The sequence below is a fragment of the Myxine glutinosa genome, chromosome 7 (genome assembly GCF_964187855.1).
Source record: "Myxine glutinosa chromosome 7, kmMyxGlut1.1, whole genome shotgun sequence".
In the NCBI taxonomy this organism is placed as follows: domain Eukaryota; kingdom Metazoa; phylum Chordata; class Myxini; order Myxiniformes; family Myxinidae; genus Myxine; species Myxine glutinosa.
In genome coordinates this window covers 14,151,968-14,171,494 of record NC_136267.1, presented here as the reverse complement: position 1 = coordinate 14,171,494, position 19,527 = coordinate 14,151,968, and the positions used below count along the sequence as shown (strand labels likewise).

Genomic DNA, 19,527 nt, shown 5'->3' with positions numbered 1-19,527 from the left:
GATGGCACATTTGAGAGCGTATTCATTTATTTCACGTTTGCAAACTATGTTGGCGCTATGTTGGCGTTAAACTATGTTTTAAAACTAATAAAAACCCCGGGGGGATTGTCACTGTACTCGCAAGCCGTTCGCCGTTCGCTTTGGCGTTGCGAATGGACCAAAACATTTCATGCACCAAACCATTTCATGTAAATAGAGGGGGGGATATAATTTTAGATATAGATATAGTACGGGCTATAGTACACAGACTCAGATGGGAATGACCCAATGAGGGGGCTAATGAAACTGTGAAATTTGGGATGATCACGTGTGCTACACGAGCATATGTCATAAGACCTGTCTCAAAGGCAAAGCACATGCACGACACAACCTACATCACTTCTCTCCGATAGTACGTAGAACATAGTAAGGGGTAATGGTGAAGTAAGGGTTAATGATCTGACCTCGGCCTCTCGGGGTACCATCCGCCTGGCTGGACAGCAGCAGCTTGTGGACATTGAACTTGTACGTGTAGCGTTTACCTTTGGTCTTGTACAAGATCCTTTTGTTGTAATAATATCTGTACCACGTATGGGATAAGGAAATCATGCTTTAGGATTAAACATCCTCTGTTTCATCAAATGGTATTGAAAAAAAAGAAAAAACATACATCTCATGTTTTCACCCATTTCCTACCCTTTTGCCCCTCACCTCTACCCACCACCCCTCCTACTCTAACGTACACCCACCACCCCTCCTACTCTAACCTACACCCACCACCCTTCCTACTCAAACCTCGACCCACCACCCCTCCTACTCGAACCTCGACCCACCACCCCTCCTACTCTAACCTACACCCACCACTAGGGTGCATCAAACGCCCTTAGGTTCTTGGATTTTAATGTCTATTCTCTCAAATGTTACACTTGTTGGTAGAAGTATGTATGCAAAAAATAAATGAAATCAGAGGTGGTCCTGGGTGGCCACCGGCCACTTTTATATATTTAGGGCCATTTTCGGGGCCGCACTATGTAAAAATGTTTGATTTTGTTATTTTACACCCAAACCTAGTCATGTTTGGTATCAAATTGAAGGTCTTGATGAGAGGAATACAAATATAACAATTTTATGCAAAAAACGATGGTTTGATAATTAGTTTGTATTTTTACATGAATGAAATCGGAGGTCTAATCGTGGGTCCCATACTAGTAGTCTAATAATATCCTTTATTTTCTTTCAGATGGCAGATAAGAAGACCAGATTAGCAAGTGCCATTTTTGGTCTTGGCAATGCTTTTACAGAAGCAGATGGTACATTGACAGGAGTCCGCCTCCCAACTTGCCGGCAGGTTCTTCGATGCGTGATGTGGTACATCCAGAAAGAAATATGTGAAGGCAAACAAACTCAGCCACTGAAATGGAAATCTGCCAGCATCGTCCTTATCCAGCTGAAAAAATTCTACACTAAAGCAAATATTCCTATGCTTTCAGACCATCAATGCTGCAAACTAATACTTGACCTTCTTAATGACAATAACAAATTGCGTCAAATACCTGTTTCTCGCCGAGAATCTCCAAGCACTTTGGCTAAGTTGCAAACCATGAATGAACGTCTTGATAAGACCTTTGGTGTATGGACAAAAGATGCAATGACAAACATTAAGAATGAGGAAGATAGAGTATTTTTAGAGTCAATGAAATCTGACAGAGTAGCCTCATTTGGTGGTGTTGACAAGAAGAAAGTTGATAAAGATCATAGAAAAGAAAAACGCCTCTTAGCGGAAGCTTCAAGACGAGAACGTCATGAATCATCCAGTGTACAAGAGATGACAATTAGTTCTGTATGCTCTGATGATAGTGACTCTGCAGATAGCTTGGAAGAAACTGAAGAAGAGGCGATTCCAGAGTTTCAAAGGAAGCGTAGTCACCACAGATCAACATATGCAGGTACATCTGCCTTTATTCCTCATGATATTCTGAAAAGACATTCAGTTGTGTCTGTTGCTACTCGACTAAACATAACTCCTGTTCAACAGGTTGCGCTCACCAAAGCTGTAATTCAAGAGGCAGGAGGTGATCCACGTCGTGTGGCCAAGTCGTACTCAACTGCTGATAAGGCTCGACGATCAATAACAAGTGCTATCGCCAAAGATATTCAAGAAAATTGGATCGCCCCAACAGCTGCAACACTTCACTGGGATGGCAAGCAGATACCAACGCTCACAAACAAGAATGTCAAGGAATAAAGATTGCCAGTGTTGGTTGGGAATGCCACTGATGTAAAGCTACTGGGGGTGGCTAGATATCCTCCTGGAAGTGATAGGTCATCAGGTGACATCATTGCCGAGCACACTTACACGTATCTACATTCATGGAAGTGCAAACAATCAGTTGTCAACTTATGTTTTGACACAACAGCATCAAACACTGGACACGTTACAGCTGCCTGTGTTACCATTCAATCAAAACTGGACCGTGCTCTTCTGTGGTGTGCATGTCGCCATCATGTTGGAGAGGTAATCCTGGATCATGTGTTTGACGTTCTCAAAATTGAGGCATCAAAGTCTCCAGAAGTATCTTTGTTCCAAAAATTCCAGAAGAATTGGGAACGCATATCGCATGCAAAGAATGAAAGTTTAACCAAAATTGACATTTCCATGTACAATGACTATGCACAACAGCTGCTTTTATCCTGCAAAAACAAGGTTTTAAGCACAATCCGCACAAGCGCTTCATACTGTAGGGAAGACTACAAGGAAATGGCACAACTCTGCCAGGTAGTCCTCGATGATGATGTCACAAAACAAGGAACACTCCACAGACCAGGGGCCATGCATAAAGCAAGGTGGATGTCAAAGATTCTTTATTCCATCAAAATATGCCTACTTGAAGAGCAAATTTCTCTACTACCTCGAGGAACTGTAACAACACAACATCAACAGAAAAAACTGAAGGAGTTTGTTGTTTTTGTTGTTTATATTTATTGTGATTGGTGGCTCATATGTCAGTCTGCTTCAAATGCCCCATGGTTTGATTTGTGCTTTTACAAGACTCTGCTCAACTATAAAGCTGTCAACTCAACCATTTCAGTCAGCGCTGTGAAAGCCTTTGATAGACATTTGTGGTATTTAACCCCAGAACTGGTTGTTTTGGCACTGTTCAGCAATGCAATTCCTCAAAAGGATCGTCGTGCCCTTGCAGATGTGTTACTGGCCATACAACCAGATGAAATGCCAAGCACTCCAAAACACCGCTACGGTTCTGGATATGGCAAACCGTCATTTCCAAAAATTACAGAAGCGACAACCCTGGCTGATCTTGTGAACGAGGACTCGTGGTTTACAGTAAACCTTCTTCACCTAGATATGACCTTCCTAACAGAGGATGTTGACACTTGGCAGAACAATGAGCACTTCAAGGCAGCCAAGTCCATTGTGGATGGGCTTAATGTTGTGAATGACCCTGCGGAGAGAGCAGTAAAGCTCGCAACTGATTTTGTCTCAACTGCAAGAAGAGAAGACCACTTCCAAAATCTTCTTCAAGTGGTTGAATGTGACCGCAAAGCGAGGCCAAATTTGCGGAAACGAGCAAAGTTGGAGTAGTGACATTGGCGTTGTGCTTAATACATTTTCAAACTTTTAATCAATGAAAGTACAATACTACAACACTGTACTACAACTTTGTAATATGAAGAACGATTTTGGTTAATTTTACATTGACATGTAAGGTTGTTTTAACTGTTTGATATTAGGCATTTAGTAAAAGTAGGACTTTACTTTTGTATATAGGTATAATGGTTAATTTTACATTATCTTGTAGTTAATTTTACATTATCTTGTAAAGTAGTTTAGCTGTGGCCCTAAATGGCCCTAAATATATAAAAGTGGCCGGTGGCCACCCAGGACCACCTCTGATTTCATCTATTTTTTGCATACATACTTCTACCAACAAGTGTAACATTTGAGGGAATAGACATTAAAATACAACAACTTTTTGAAAATCATGGGGCGTTTGATGCACCCTACCCACCACCCCTCCTACTCGAACCTCGACCCACCACCCCTCCTACTCGAACCTCGACCCACCACCCCTCCTACTCTAACCTACACCCACCACCCCTCCTACTCGAACCTCGACCCACCACCCCTCCTACTTTAACCTCTACCCATCATCCCTCCCCTCTACCCACCCACCCCTCTCCTATGCTAACCTCGACCCACCACCCTTCTCCTCTACCCATAATCCCTCTTCCCATAACCTCTACCCATCATCACTCCCTTGTACCCACCATCCCTCATCCCCTAACCTCCACACACCATCCCTCCCGCCTCCCTCTACCCACCATCCCTCCCGCCTCCCTCTACACACCATCCCTCCCGCCTCCCTCTACACACCATCCCTCCCGCCTCCCTCTACCCACCATCCATCCCGCCTCACTCTACCCATCATCCCTCCCGCCTCACTCTACCCACCATCCCTCCCGCCTCACCTCTATCCACAATCCCACCCCTTAACTCTACCCACCATCCCTCCTGCCTCCCTCTACCCACCATCCCTCCCGCCTCACCTCTATCCACAATCCCACCCCTTAACTCTACCCACCATCCCTCCTGCCTCCCCCTACCCACCATCCCTCCCACCTCACCTCTATCCAAAATCCCACCCCTTAACTCTATCCACCACCCCTCCCGCCTTCCTCGACCCACCATCCCTCCCGCCTTCCTCTACCCACCATCCCTCCCGCCTCACCTCTATCCACAATCCCACCCCTTAACTCTACCCACCATCCGTCCCGCCTCCCTATACCCACCATCCCTCCTGCCTCCCACTACCCACCATCCCTCCCGCCTCCCGCCTCCCTCTACCCACCATCCCTCCCGCCTCCCTCTACCCACCATTCCTCCCGCCTCACCTCTATCCACAATCCCACCCCTTAACTCTATCCACCACCCCTCCCGCCTCCCTCGACCCACCATCCCTCCCGCCTCCCTCTACCCACCATCCCTCCCGCCTCCCTCTACCCACCATCCCTCCCGCCTCCCTCTACCCACCATCCCTCCCGCCTCCCTCTACCCACCATCCCTCCCGCCTCCCTCTACCCACCATCCCTCCCGCCTCCCTCTACCCACCATCCCTCCCGCCTCCCTCTACCCACCATCCCTCCCGCCTCCCTCTACCCACCATCCCTCCCGCCTCCCTCTACCCACCATCCCTCCCGCCTCCCTCTACCCACCATCCCTCCCGCCTCCCTCTACCCACCATCCCTCCCGCCTCCCTCTACCCACCATCCCTCCCACCTCACCTCTATCCACAATCCCACCCCTTAACTCTATCCACCACCCCTCCCGCCTCCCTCTACCCACCATCCCTCCCACCTCACCTCTATCCACAATCCCTCCCTCATAAGTCGTCTTACCGTAATGCCCTGCTCAGTTTATCATAGTTCATGTGTGGCTTGGCTTTGCGTGCCCCCCAAAGACGTGCCACCTCGTCTGGCTTTTTGATGACAAATTCTCCGCAGTCTCCCTGCCAAGCGATCACATTCCGGAACTCGCGTCTCCGCAACAGCTCGAGGATGAAGTGCCACAGCTGCACTTGACGGCAACTCCCACCGCCTGTCCCCTCCGATGGCTCAGCCCACCCTGGGGAGTCTGTGGACGAGGGTTAAGAGTATTTTCAGTGAAAGAACAGGAAACGGTACAGAAAACTCGATTGGCAATATAGACCGAATTAGTTTATGCTTTTACTTTTGGAGGCATTCACAACCAAAGGTGACGATGCCTACCTCCACACCACAACAAAGGTAGGCCTGAGATGCTGTGCCCTGCCTGAGTGTCGCCAAAAGGACATTTACATTGGGATTTCAACTCAACAATCCCATCTTTCATGGTGAACATTTGGAAGAAAAAAATGGAAAAATGGGAAAGAAGGATAAAAGAAAAGTCGAATAACAGATAAAGGCAAAAACAGGTTTAATTTACTATTTATTTAGGTCATACGAGCCAAAACCTGGTAAAATGGCCTGATGGCTTTCTTGATTCAGCTGTTCATATAACCGTTTCCATTACAACAACTGAACTCCTACTACCGCATGTAAAACAAGGGGATTCTCTGTATGTCTGATAATATTATAAAATCAAAAATAGCCAATCTCCACCAAACCTCGCATAGTCGTGCTCGGGAGTATCCAAGGTCAGGTCAGGTCAGGGACACAAAATAATTACCCCTAACCCCCCCAACCCCACCACTACCCAGGCAAGAATTGGGGGGAAGGGGGGGGAGGACTTCCGATTTTCACCTGTAAACTAACAATAACTTGCAAGTGATTTAACCAATGACCCCTACTGGAGGGAGTGGGTATCAGACCTTATTCCCTGCCAGAGGGAAGTGGTATTGCTATTACTAAAAGGTAATGAGTCCGTCCTTACGTCACGTGAAGACGAAGAAGAAGAAGCAGGCCTTCGAGCTTTAATGTAGCCGTACCGTTATAATATGTAGAACAACAAAAATGGTACCGTTGGAAAGCTAATATAATCGATTTACTTGGAACAAAAAATCGTATCCATTTCATCATAAAGGTTCCTGTTTTAAAAGTCCTCTATTCGATGAGAGCAGGAACCCTTTAGAATGACATGGAAGGAGCAGAACAAATGATATCCACCAATATTATCTGCCATTCTGAAGCTCTGCCAGTCCAGGGCGGAGCTTGGCTTTCTCACCTGACTCCACCCACAATTGTAACCTGAAAAAGTCTAATCATACGTCCGTCATTTTTGGTCGCTACTAATACTAATAGGCATCAGGCCTAGGGCTTCAGGCTTCTGGTGTACATGTGAAGACTGAACAACGTGTCTGCTATCATGAAAGGTACGTTTTAATTACAACCCACACAGAGGAAATGAGGTAAAGCATGGTATTCTCCGGAGCCCATACACCGCTCAAAGAAACTTTCATACAATCGAAAGGACCTGTACAACGTGACCTTTGATGTCATAATTATCATTAAAACATTCTACAGGTGGAGTTGCACCGAGGGTGAAAATTTCCTGTCAATCGGACCAACTGTTGCAGAGAAAATCATTTATTCTGTGCGGACAAACAGACAAACGGACCCAAATGCAATACCCTCTCCTCTGGTGAGGGTAATAATTACACAGATTTGTACCAAGTTTGATTTAAATCCGTTCAGCTGTTCTCAAGTATCACATTTTTAACCTGACATGACCTCTGACCTTTGACGTGAAAATCGAATCGGTTCATTCTTTCATTATAAATACACTTGTACCAAATTTGGTCAAAATCCTATCACTGGTTCACAAGTTAGCTCAGTAAGACTTTTAAACATAACAGGACCTCTGACCTTTGACCTCTTCACCCCATAATGTAATCCATTTATCCTTGTATCATATATACTTGTACCAAGTTTGACTTTGATCCGTTCAGCTATTCTCAAGTTATCGTGGTAACGAAAACCTATGACGGATGGACAGACAGACAACCAGAAAAACATAATGCCTGCGGTGACTTCATCGGTGGAGACAATTATATAAAACTACATGGAACAGCACACAAACAGCAACAGGATTTTTCTGAAATTCCAACTTCTTTCCTGGAAGTCCTAGTTGTGTCCATGTATTTTATACCTCCCCCACCCCCCTTCCCATGCCTCCTACCCCCAAGCCCTCTCCCTCCCACAGATCTCCCAATGTCCCTGTTCTCAAATGTTGTACTTGTGTGCTTCCCTCTCTCTCCCCATCTTGTCTCCCACTCCCTTTATATCATCTTATGTGTCCGTTTTTTTTTTTTTGTGGTGATGTTAGCTCTTACAAGAGCCTCGATCTTGTATACAAAAAAACAAACAAACAAACAAACAAACAAAAAAAAATACAGCCACAACAATAATTACGTGTTATAAAAGATCACTTTTCACGTGTTTCACTTCATGCATGTATGGATGTCTGAACTTTGTAGAAAGGAAACCGGTTTGGCCGATCTCCACCAAATTTTGCATATGTTCTCAGTGTGCCCATGGCCAGGTCATGGGCCCACAATACCACTGCTACATAGGCCTGTGAGAGTGGGGAGATGGCTTGCAATTTTTGCCTGTACATGTGCAATAGCGCAAGTGGTTTAACCACTGATCCCTGCCTGAGGAGGTGGGATCATATATGTCTTATATGGGATCACCGACACCATATTTCGCTCCTGGAGGGAGCAGGTATTAAGCGTTCAGGAAAATGTTTTACGTGAATCACCGTCAATACGACCTAAGTGCTCAGGACATCAGACTACCTGCCTCTGATGGTTCATTGGGTGGATGGGTGACAAATTGTGTTCTGGGCTGGGGCACAAAATGGCCTACAAAGCTCATTTTATGTTTTGTGCTAAGTTGGTCGAGCCATTTCCAAATAATATTTCCTTAATCTGCAAACTGGTAAAGGGTTATAAATGTGCACTTTCCTTAAATTTGAGAATTCATATCATGTGGAGAAATGTTTGCAGTCTGTCTGAGAATAAAAAAAAGATATATAAACTGCCAAAATTAAATATATTCAATGAGGATTTATTAAAATTAGTCTAAAAGAAACGCACAAACATCACGAGTTTGAATGAAGAGCAAGTATGAAACAATGGGGGCCTACATTCAATCAAACAGATGGTGAGGCCTCTGATGTACTTGCTGTCACTGTATCCAAGTCCTTGTTTGAGACATTGGCCCAACTGCCCAAGTGATGCCACACTCCTCGAAAAGGCCACACATGCACATGCACTCATGCGCACAGATGTGGGTGGATGATGAAAAGTTCAGTGCGAGCGTCACGAGAGACAACAAAACCCAAAGCGAGCTTCTGCCCGGGCTTTCAATAAATCCCGGACACAAAAAACCAATACGCTGACCAAAAAAGCAAGGGTGGTGGTACCCATGGTGGGACCAACAACACTGCCAACTTCAAAATGTACCAATCATCTGTGCCAACCACAGGCACCACAAACAAGCTTCTGCATTACAGAGCCGAGTACATCACCCGGGGGGGAAAGAGGAGAGAGGGTTGGCAGCCAAGTGCCTGCTGCACAACAGCAGTGGTGATTGGTGGAATGGAGGAGCTCGTGGGTTCAGAAAGCAGGACGTTGGTAGAAAAATAACCTTACGAGGAACGTCAACGCAGGACGAGGCAATTATGCCCACCAAGACTGCACAGTGGTTGCCAACCTATGGTTGTTTGTCTCTGCTCTAACCTTTTAAAATGCTGAGCATCAATCATCAGCACGTACCATTTTTGAAGTCTTCGTTATGGCTCGGCCGATGTCCGCACCGCCAGGGATGTGTGCCTACCTAGTGTGGCGTGTATGAGCTGTGTCGTGCATGCAGGAGTCACAATGTAGATTGGAGAGAGAGGTGAGTTTGGCATGTGCAACATGAAAATGTAGAGGAAACTAAAGAGAAAAACATGTATAATTAATTGCCCGTCTAAGAGCAACGCACAAGGCAGAGTTTTATCAAAAGCACTCACCAGGAGATAATAATTGAGTTTCTGTGTATTAAAATAATAATAATACACACACACACACACGTTATGCCTACACAGTGTGTAAACAATAACAAGCCGTGTGTGCTTCGTACGTACGTACATAATAAGTAGAAGTTTTATGATTATAGGCAAGCATAAAACGACATGCTGCCAGAAATAAATTTAGGTTATTTATTTATTTTACGGACGCGTTTATGGTTTTTACATAAATTTTCATTGAGATTTTTTTTTACAGTATAGTTATAGAAATTACAATTTTTTTTAATGCAAGCTATATCGAGTGGGGTTTTTACGGCGTATCCCATAGGGCAAAACCATCGAGAACAGTGTTTGTCCATCCGTATGTATGTATGTATGTATGTATGTATGTATGTATGTCCCCTCAAACGTATACCAATCAGAGCTGAGGATCTGGTCACATGACAGGGTGATGTGATTACGTCTGATGTCATTACAGCGGTACGACGGCTGACTCTCCACACTCCGCCATTTTGATTTATATGCCGTTCATGCCGAACATATCGTCAAACCTGTCATATATCACAATTCACAATCGCCATGCTCTACCTTTTCGTTTTTCATTCAGTTTGAAACACAAACAAACCGATTGTTAAAATGACCATGAAATATCGAAAGCATAGACGTTACGGCTCTTCCAACAATACCGTACGGTACGTATAGGCCTTGGGCATTATGCCTCACCTTCGGACCGCTTCGGACAAATTAAGCCCAGGTTTCTTAATACAGTCGTGTATCGTTTCAGTAGTATCGTTTTCGTAATAGTAATAATAATTATAGTAAATATAACCATAACACTTTAACCCAATGTCATGAAGGGAAGTTATTGGATTGAAGCGGTGTATGGTTCATGATCAATGATAAGCGGTGTTCAGCACTAATATTAATAACCGAGGAAGTAAGGAATTTGCCTCGGTTTTTTTTTTAGAAATATCATTTTCGAAATAATGATAACATAACGTTAATATTATAGTAAATCTAATCGTAACACCAATCCCTTCGTAGTGACTGCAAATGTATTGGAAGTTAAAATATATCATGTTTTACATGTGTCCGTTATGTCATTATGTCTATGATGTCATTACAATGGCTGATTCCACCGACCTACATTTTAATTTACTAGTGGGCCTACACCCGCTCACTACCGGAGCTGCAGGAAGGGTCATTCCTCTTTGGAGTACATACAGTCACGTGAAAAAGTAAGTACACCCCATGTAAAGTTTTGACTTTTTCAACATATTTCAACATCCAGCTATTTGATCTTCATTTCAACAATATTGAAAGATAAAGGTGATATAATACAACAAATATCATGAAACATTTACATTTTGTTTTTACATTTACATTTACAGGCTTCAAATACCTAAAATTAGAATCAGGTGCACCAGCTCAGGTGCAAATGATTAGAACATCGTTAGAGAGGATCTTGGAGGAACCTGTCTTATTTAAACCTCAGACATTTAGTTTGGTTTGCTCTTTGTTGTTGAAGTGTGCGGCGTCACCACGCCGAGATCAAAAGAGCTCTCTGAGGCCTTCAAAAAGAAGGTTATAGATGCCTACGAGTCTGGGAAGGGATTTAAAAAGATCTACAAACAATTTGAAATCAATCATTCGACTGTCCGGAAGATTATCTACAAGTGGAGAAGATTCCAAACAACTGCCAACTTGTTCAGGCCAGGCCGCCCCAGCAAGTTCAGCCCGAGAGCAGACCGCAAGATGCTGAAATAAGTCTCTAAGAACCCCAGAATGTCATCACGGGACCTACAGGTAGCTCTTGCCACTGTTGATGTCAAAGTGCACAAGTCTACCATTAGAAAGAGGCTGCACAAATTTGATCTACATGGGAGGTGTGCCAGGAGGAAACCTTTGCTGTCCAGAAAGAACATCAGGGCAAGGCTAACGTTTGCCAATGAACACCTAGGAAAAGACCAGCACTTCTGGAACAATGTGCTCTGGACAGATGAGCTAAAGGTAGAGCTATTTGGCCACAGTACCAGAAGACATGTTTGGCGAAACCAAAGACAGCATTTGACCACAAGAACCTGATACCAACTGTAAAGCATGGTGGTGGGAATATTATGGTTTGGGGCAGCTTTGCTGCATCAGGGCCTGGGCAGCTCACCATCATAGAATCCACTATGAATTCTTCATTGTACCAGAGGGTGCTTGAGGATAATGTGAGGCCATCTGTCGGAAGGTTGAAGCTCAACCGAAGGTGGACCTTGCAACATGACAATGACCCTAAACATACCAGTAAATCCACCAAGGAATAGCTGAAAAGAACGAAATGGAGGGTTCTGGAATGGCCAAGTCAAAGCCCGGATCTAAATCCCATCGAGATGTTGTGGGGGGATTTGAAACGAGCTGTGCATGCAAGAAACCCCTCAAACATCGCACAGCTGAAAGAATTCTGCATGGAGGAGTGGGCAAAAATTTCTCCCAGTCGATGTCAGAGACTGGTAGACAGTTATAAGAAATGCCTACTTGAGGTTGTTTCTGCCAAAGGGGGCAATACCACCTATTAGAGCCAAGGGTGTACTTACTTTTTCCACATACGAAATTTGCATTTATGATTATTTATATTATACAATGGACTACAAAATGTAAATGTTTCATGATATTTGTTATATTATATCACCTTTATCTTTCAATATTGTTGAAATGAAGATCAAATAGCTGTATGTTGAAATATGTTGAAAAAGTCAAAACTTTACATGGGGTGCACTTACTTTTTCACGTGACTAGATTACAGTCGATCTATGTTCGGGTCTCAAGAACATTGTGTGTGTTCATTTACCAAGTTTAATGTGGAGAGATCATCAAGTGGTTTAAGCATTTGAGTGAGCACTCCATTCAAAACCGTTAAGGAACGGCTGGCTTGGCAAGCACTAGCTAGCTGCTTGGTAAATTAACATATCTCCAACCATTGTGGGGTATATAGATTACAGTAGATCTTCACTCAGTTCTGCAAGTAAAACTTACTTCACGGATGTGGGGATTCCTCCAAATTTCTTTGTTTAATGTTATAAACAGCATTAGCGACTGTGTAAAAAGGTAATTGTCCGTGTTTGTGGTTTATAATATTTTACAAGCCCGGCTACGCCGCTGTTAGACTTTTGGTCTTGTTTTTTTCTTGACGGACTCTTTTTTGTTTTTTGACACAAATTTGCATTTACGGATGCTTTTTCATTTTTTCATTTACATACATTATTGACATGTTTAGTTTACAATTATAGATATTACAATTTTCAAATGCTAGCTATTGATTGAGGTTTTTTTGGAGGTTTTTTTGACATATGCGTTTTCATTTTCGTAAATTTCCCTTTATGGATGCTTGCCAACGGTTCTGATTTTTTTTTCCCGGTGTACCGGCTTTGATGTCCGTGTGCATGCCAAATTTCACCTTTTTCCCATGTATTACTAATAGAACGTTGAAAATAAAGTAATAGAACGATGCAAGGCATATTAAATGAGAAAACAGAGTTTTGCTTTGGTTTTTACCAACAAGCCTTCCGAGCCAATTTCAACATCCATGTGCCGAATCCCCAATGTGATCGCGAAGGTATTTCTCCAGGTACATTGCAGTATTTCCATGTTTTCCCATGTATTACTTCAGTATTACATGCAAGTCTTTTGGGTCAATTGAACCTTTTTTTTTTTTTTTTTGGATACTAGATCGAGGCTCGTGTAAGAGCTAACATTAATCACAAAAAAAAAAAACGGACACAGAAAAAAAAACAAATAATAAAGGGAGCGAGAGACAAGATGGGGAGAGAGAGGGAAGCACACAAGTACAACAGTAGAGAACAGGGACATTGGGAGATCTATGGGAGGGAGAGGGCTTGGGGGTAGGAGGCATGGGAAGGGAGGGGGGGGGGGTGGGAGAAGTATAAAATACATGGACACTGCCAGAACTTCAAGGAAAGAAGTCGGCATTTAAAAAAATTGGATATGGGGTGAAATTAACAGGGGTAGAAAAGATCAAGGTTTTGGATGGGGGAAGATAACAGATGGTGGTGAACAGCCGTTTTAAAGACCTGGAGGGATGAGGGGGATTGAAGCGAGTTTGTTCCAGAGGTGAGTCCAGCTGGGTGCCAGACTGTATCGAAGGCACGTGATATGTTAAGGGAGACGGCTCTGATTTCCTGTTTGGCATTTAGGACCTCCATCCATTGTTGAGGCAGCAGAAGCAACATGTCCAGAGTAGAATGACCTGGTCTGAATCCAAATTGATGATCGGAGATCAAGCCATTGGAGAAGAGGAAGGATTTGATATCGGAAGCAATGATGTATTCCATGACTTTTCTGATAATTGGGAGCAGGCTGATTGGTCTGTAGTTGCAAGGATCTGTTTTTGCACATTTTTTTGTGTAAATCGGTAATGTTTGCTGATTTCCAAGTTGATTGCAGATGACCTTGAGCAAAAGAGAGGGTGAAAAGAACAGAGAGAGGGTGAGATAGAGTGGCAGAGCAGGATTTTAGGACCCGTGGGCTGATGCCGTCTGGTCCAGTTGCAGAATCAGAGTCGAGGGTTGACAGAAACTTCTCCACCTTGTCAGGTGAGAAAGACACCGAGTCCAGGAGCAGCTATGTTTGACTGGGTACGGTGGGTACAGAGAGGGATGGGTTTGGGACACAAGATTTTGAGGCAAACACAGAGTTGAGGCATTCGGCTTTGTCACGTGCGGTGTCAACTGTGAAGCCATTTGAGGTAAGGGAGGGGATGGAGGGGGAACAAACACCAGAAACAGATTTGACCAGATGCCACCAGGATTTGGAAGAGGGAGACAGGCTTGAGAGTAGAGAGATAGTGTTTCCTGGCTCTCCTGAGGGTAGACACACTTGTTCCGGGCTTTGTGAAAAGAAATGAGATTGCCTTCCGTTGGATATGCCTTCCAGGAAGCGAAGGCAAGTTGCTTTTGGGTCATCGATCTGGATCTCTGGGGTATTTAAGGGTCTTCATATGAACTTTTCTGGGGCATTACTTAGTTCCTCCTAAGAACGCAAGGGTAGTCCAGCATTCACACGAGATTTTTTGAAGGTCGCTTCTTCTCTATTGTTTGGCATTTTCTACAAGCTATGGAATGTCTATTCCTTTCTATACCTTGCCACATACCATACAAAGGGGCCTTTTTTATGTCCCTAGCATTTCCCCCAAGAATGTCCCTTCTTGTCTTTTGTTTGCCACATGGCACATACAATATAAAGGGGCCTTTTCTATGCTCCTGTCATTTTTCCCAATATATATATTATATTGTTGCGGATCTCGTAGTACGGCACTCCCCTTACCGAGGGGGGGTTAATCTCCTCGTCTATTAAGCTGGCCGTCCGAGTCCTGGAGCTATGACGTCACTTCCTGTCGGCGCTGAATAGGGTGGTAGGCCAATTGCTCCTATTACCTAATTACCAGCGCCTTCCGGTAAGCGAGGAAATGAGCCCCGCACGAGCCGCGGCTGTAATGGACACGCCGAGCGTAGCGAGCCACGACTCAGGCCGTTAACAAAGACTAGACCCGATTATAGCGGTTCCTATATCGTGCCACCGATATTCAATTGGGGACAGGACGAAAGCGATCGGATGAGACGAAATCAGATGGGTGAAGGAAGAACACAGAATTTATTGTACAATAATGAAGAGGAAACGAGAGGTAATGTACAGTTGAAGAGGAAGAAGCAGTAACACAGAGCAGCCTTATACAGTATTATATTATCACTCCCAGGACAGGACAAACACACTTACACGACAAGGTGGTGGTGGTGGTGGTAAGGGAGAGAAGGGTCCGGGCAGCTGGTAGGCGTCGAGGTCCGGCTCCGACCTCGCGCTCCAGGTCCACGCTCCAGGTGTTCACTTGTACCGCGGCACGAGCGGCCGGCAGCTTCGTGTGGTGTTTAACGTGAGTGGACAATTATATCGCGGGGGGGGGGGGGGGGGGGGAAACTGGGCTGCGGCGTATGTAATAAATTGTCCCTTAGCCTTCGGCCAGCTGTGCGCCTCCAATGGTCCGTGACAACAACGGCAAGCAAGGACTCCTTTCTCATCTGTTCGAGTCGTTCTCCCGGGCACCTCTCCTCTCATCTCTTTAGGTTTGACTCCTTCTCTCTCCCTGGCTCATCTCTTGAAGTAGTCCAAAATCTTATATTTATAGTCCGCTTATATTGCCCACTCGCGTATAAAGCCGCCTGCCTTTTGGATCCGCCTACCGGTGAGCTGGCCTCGGCCCTGACTGGTTGATGAGGGCTCCTTGGCTCCACCTTTGACAGCCAGTTGACAGGGGGCCACGCCTCCTCCCGGCGCTCCGCCCTTCTTCTCCAAAATGAGCACATGTCTAATGGCGTTTTGTGCAGCAAACGCTGCTAATAAAATCACGTGAGAGCATTGGGAGGGACAAACCCCGACTGTAGGTGCTACTGGCACTTTGGAGAGAGAGAGATTGGGGGTAATTGAAGGGGCCTAGGTTATTTGATTAATACAATGCAGATTTAAACTATTGGGAACAGATCCTTAACTAGAACACATACTAATGAAATAACTAAAGAAGAATTATGGTGTGCTACGTGTTGCTCGTGGCCTAACTAAGGTGCGACCTTTGACCTTTCACAAAAATGGGAATATTTACAGGGGATTATTTATAAGAGATTATTTCAATATTTACAAAGTGGAGGGTTCTAAAAACCGCAATATATATATATATATATAATTATATATATATATATATATTGTTGTGGTTTTTAGAACCTTCACATGTAAATTTAGTTGTAAATTTCCTTATAAATAACCCTTGTGTACATTTCCCCTCAATTGGCTGTTAAATGAAATAATCGCTTTGTAATACTCAGTTCCAGAAAGAGGATAATAAGCTTGTTACATACACGTCAGGTGGGTCGACGACAACCGTTGACTACCTGATGGTGCGTAGGCGAGATAGGGGGCACCTCCGGGACACAAAGGTGATCCCGGGGGAGGAGGCTGTTTCACAGCACCACTTGGTTGTCTCCGACATAAGGGTGAAAGGTGCGAGCAGAGCTCGGCGGGTGAAGTACCAACCGAGAATGAAGGTGTGGAGGTTGAAAGAGGTGACAGTAAGGGAGGCTTTAAAAGAGAGGCTGAGTAGGGTCGAGGATGATGTGGTTGAGCTTGAAAGTGGTTGGATGTCAATGAAAGCTCGTCTGTTGGGAGCCGTTGGTGAGGTATGTGGATGGACAAAAGGACCACCGAGGCACTCGGAAACATGGTGGTGGGATGATGAAGTTGGAAAGAGGATTGACGAGAAGAGGAAGAAGTTCAAGGAGTGGCAGAAGGCGAAGGGTACGGGAGCAGAAACAGCAGAGCATGAAAGTTATAAGGCAGCCAGGAAGGCTGCAAAGAAAGAGGTAGCAAAGGCGCAGGAGGCATGTAGGAAAATGTTCGGAGAACGCTTGGATTCGGAAGAGGGTCAGAAAGCAGTATTCAGGATTGCAAAGCACATAGCGAAAGAGAGGTGTGATGTGATGGGGATGAGTTGCTTGAAGGATGAAGTGGGACAAATCGTTGTCGACCCAGATGGAATTAAAGGAAGATGGAAAAGATATATGGAAATGCTGTTGAATACAGAGATTGAATGGGATGGCAACATAGAGAGTAACCCAGTTTTAGGACCGGCAGAGAAGATAACTGAGAAGGAAGTTGAGGAAGCGATAAAAGCGATAAAAGCAATGAAGAGTGGAAAAGCGGGAGGGCCGACGGGAGTTGTGGGAGATATGTTGAAGGCAGCAGGAAGTTGGGGTGTGAAGGGAATGACAGAGATCTGTAATCTGGTGGTGAAAGAAGGCCGCATTCCAGTGGATTGGGAACTGAGTACCCTCGTCCCTCTATACAAGGGGAAAGGTGACCCTCTGGAGTGTGGCTCGTACCGAGCGATAAAGTTATTGGAGCATGGAATGAAGGTATTGGAAAGGGTGTTGGAGAGGAGGATAAGGAAGAAAGTGAAGATCGACGAAATGCAGTTTGGATTTATGCCAGGAAGAGGAACGACAGACGCGCTTTTCATTGTGAGGCAGTTGCAGGAGAAGTAAATGGAGAAGAGGAAGAAGTTGTTTTTTGGGTTTGTTGATCTGGAGAAAGCATTCGATAGGGTTCTTCCACGCAAAGTATTGACATGGGCATTGAGGAAGTTAGGAGTGGAGGAATGGTTGATCAGAGTAGTGATGGCAATGTACAAAAGAGCGCGCACAGCTGTAAGGACGAAGGACGGGAACAGTGGTGAGTTTGAGGTGAAGGTGGGAGTGCATCAGGGGTCGGTACTAAGTCCACTACTATTTGTAGCTGTGATGGAGGTGCTGGCTCAGAACGTAAAGGAAAACGTAAAGGGAAACGGGAAACGTAAAGGGAAACGTAAAGGAGGGTTTACCGTGGGAGTTGTTGTATGCAGATGATCTGGTGTTGATTGCGGAAAGTATGGATGGACTGAAGGAAAAGATGAACACGTGGAAGGAATGTATGGAGACAAAAGGTCTGAAGGTGAATATCGGAAAGTCGAAGGTGATGGCAAGTGGTAAAGCATGTGGTGAGGTGGAAAGAACTGGGAAGTGGCCGTGTGCTGTGTGCAGGAAGGGTGTCGGAGTGAACTCCATTCAATGTACAATGTGCGCTGAGTGGGTTCATCAATAATGTAGTGGTCTGAGAGGGTCATTTACCAGTGTGGCAGCTACATTCAAATGTAAGGTGTGCACAGAGGGAGCTGCAGATGGAGGAAATGTTGAGTTGGATCTTGGAGACGGCGTGAAGCTGGAAGGTATGAAAACATTTTGCTACCTCGGAGACATGCTGAATGGAGAAGGTGGATCAGACTCGGCAACGGTTGCTCGAGTGAGATGTGCATGGAAGAAGTTTCGGGAACTGAGTGGCGTGCTGATGAGGAGGAGAGTGTCACTGAAGCTGAAGGGAAAGGTGTATGCTGCATGTGTGAGAAGTGTTATGATTTATGGGAGCGAGACATGGGTAATGAACGTAGAGCAGCAACGAAGGCTGGAAAGGGTGGAAATGCGAATGGTTCGATGGATGTGTGGAGTATCGTTGAGAGAGAGGAAGACAAATGATGAATTGCGAAAGATGATGAGAATATTGCCTGTGATTGATGCTGTGAAGAGGAACAGGTTGAGATGGTTTGCTCATGTGTTGAGGAAGGATGAAAGTGACTGGTTGAGAAGAGTGATGGAAATTAATGTAGAAGGAAATAGAGGACGGGGAAGACCGAGAAAGACTTGGCTAAAGATGGTGGAAGAAGAAATGCGGGCAAGGGGGTTAACAAGGAGAGATGTAGAAAATAGGGCAAAATGGAGAAGATTGTCATGGGGACCGCAAAGCTAACCCCCGCTCTAGCAGGGAAAATGGCCTTAAAATGCATGTTGTTGTTGTTGTTGTTAGTTAGTCCACATTGCAACACGTAGCAAATCATAGGACCTCTCTATAGTTATATCGTTATTCTGTGTTTCAGGTAAGGCCATGTGTTTCCAATAGTTGAATCTGCGTTGCATCAATCAAATAAGAGTAGGCCCATTTTCCCTTCAAAAGGGTGCGAGTGATTTTCTAACCCGTGCGCCGCCATTACGCACGTGGTCGTCTTGGAGAAGAAGGGGGGAGGAGTCAGCCAAGCGCCAGGAACAAGGCGTGGCTTTGCCAAAGCCTCATCAAGGGGCGGGACCGGTGAGCCCTCGCGACCAACCAAGGCCGAGGCTAGCTCACCGGTGGGCGTTTCCAAAAGGCAGGCGGCTTGATACGCGGGCGGCCAATATAAGCGCCGCCGCGGACTACTTACGTAGGTGAAGGTCGGGGTGAAGGTCGAGGTCAGGTGGAGCAAGCAGAGACGAGAGGTAGAACGAGAGCCACAGAGATTGACCGGCAGAGATTTGAATTGCATGTGCAACATACCAGCTTTCCCCCGCTATATAATTGTCCGGTCGCATCCAACGACACGCGGAGCTGTTTGCCGGGTTTCGCCTCGACCCCAAAGCGTGGACCGGAGC

General features: G+C 45.1%; 2 protein-coding genes across 2 annotated transcripts in view; one reads left to right on the top strand and one right to left on the bottom strand.

Annotated features, from left to right (window-relative positions):
* Positions 1 to 2,125, top strand: part of LOC144892894 (uncharacterized) — a 64,532-nt gene extending 62,407 nt beyond the window's left edge. The window contains exon 2 of the transcript XR_013624015.1: positions 988 to 2,125. The gene's annotated coding sequence lies outside the window, so the exon portion shown is untranslated. The remainder of the gene's footprint in view (positions 1 to 987) is intronic.
* The window catches only part of LOC137414046 (ETS translocation variant 3), a 49,535-nt gene that overhangs the window by 9,717 nt on the left and 20,291 nt on the right, over positions 1 to 19,527 (bottom strand). Inside the window, exons 2-3 of the mRNA XM_068099507.2 lie at positions 5,395 to 5,629; positions 444 to 559 (exon numbers count right to left, since the gene is read on the bottom strand). Of these exons, the coding sequence (XP_067955608.1) occupies positions 444 to 559; positions 5,395 to 5,629 (351 nt within the window). The remainder of the gene's footprint in view (positions 1 to 443; positions 560 to 5,394; positions 5,630 to 19,527) is intronic.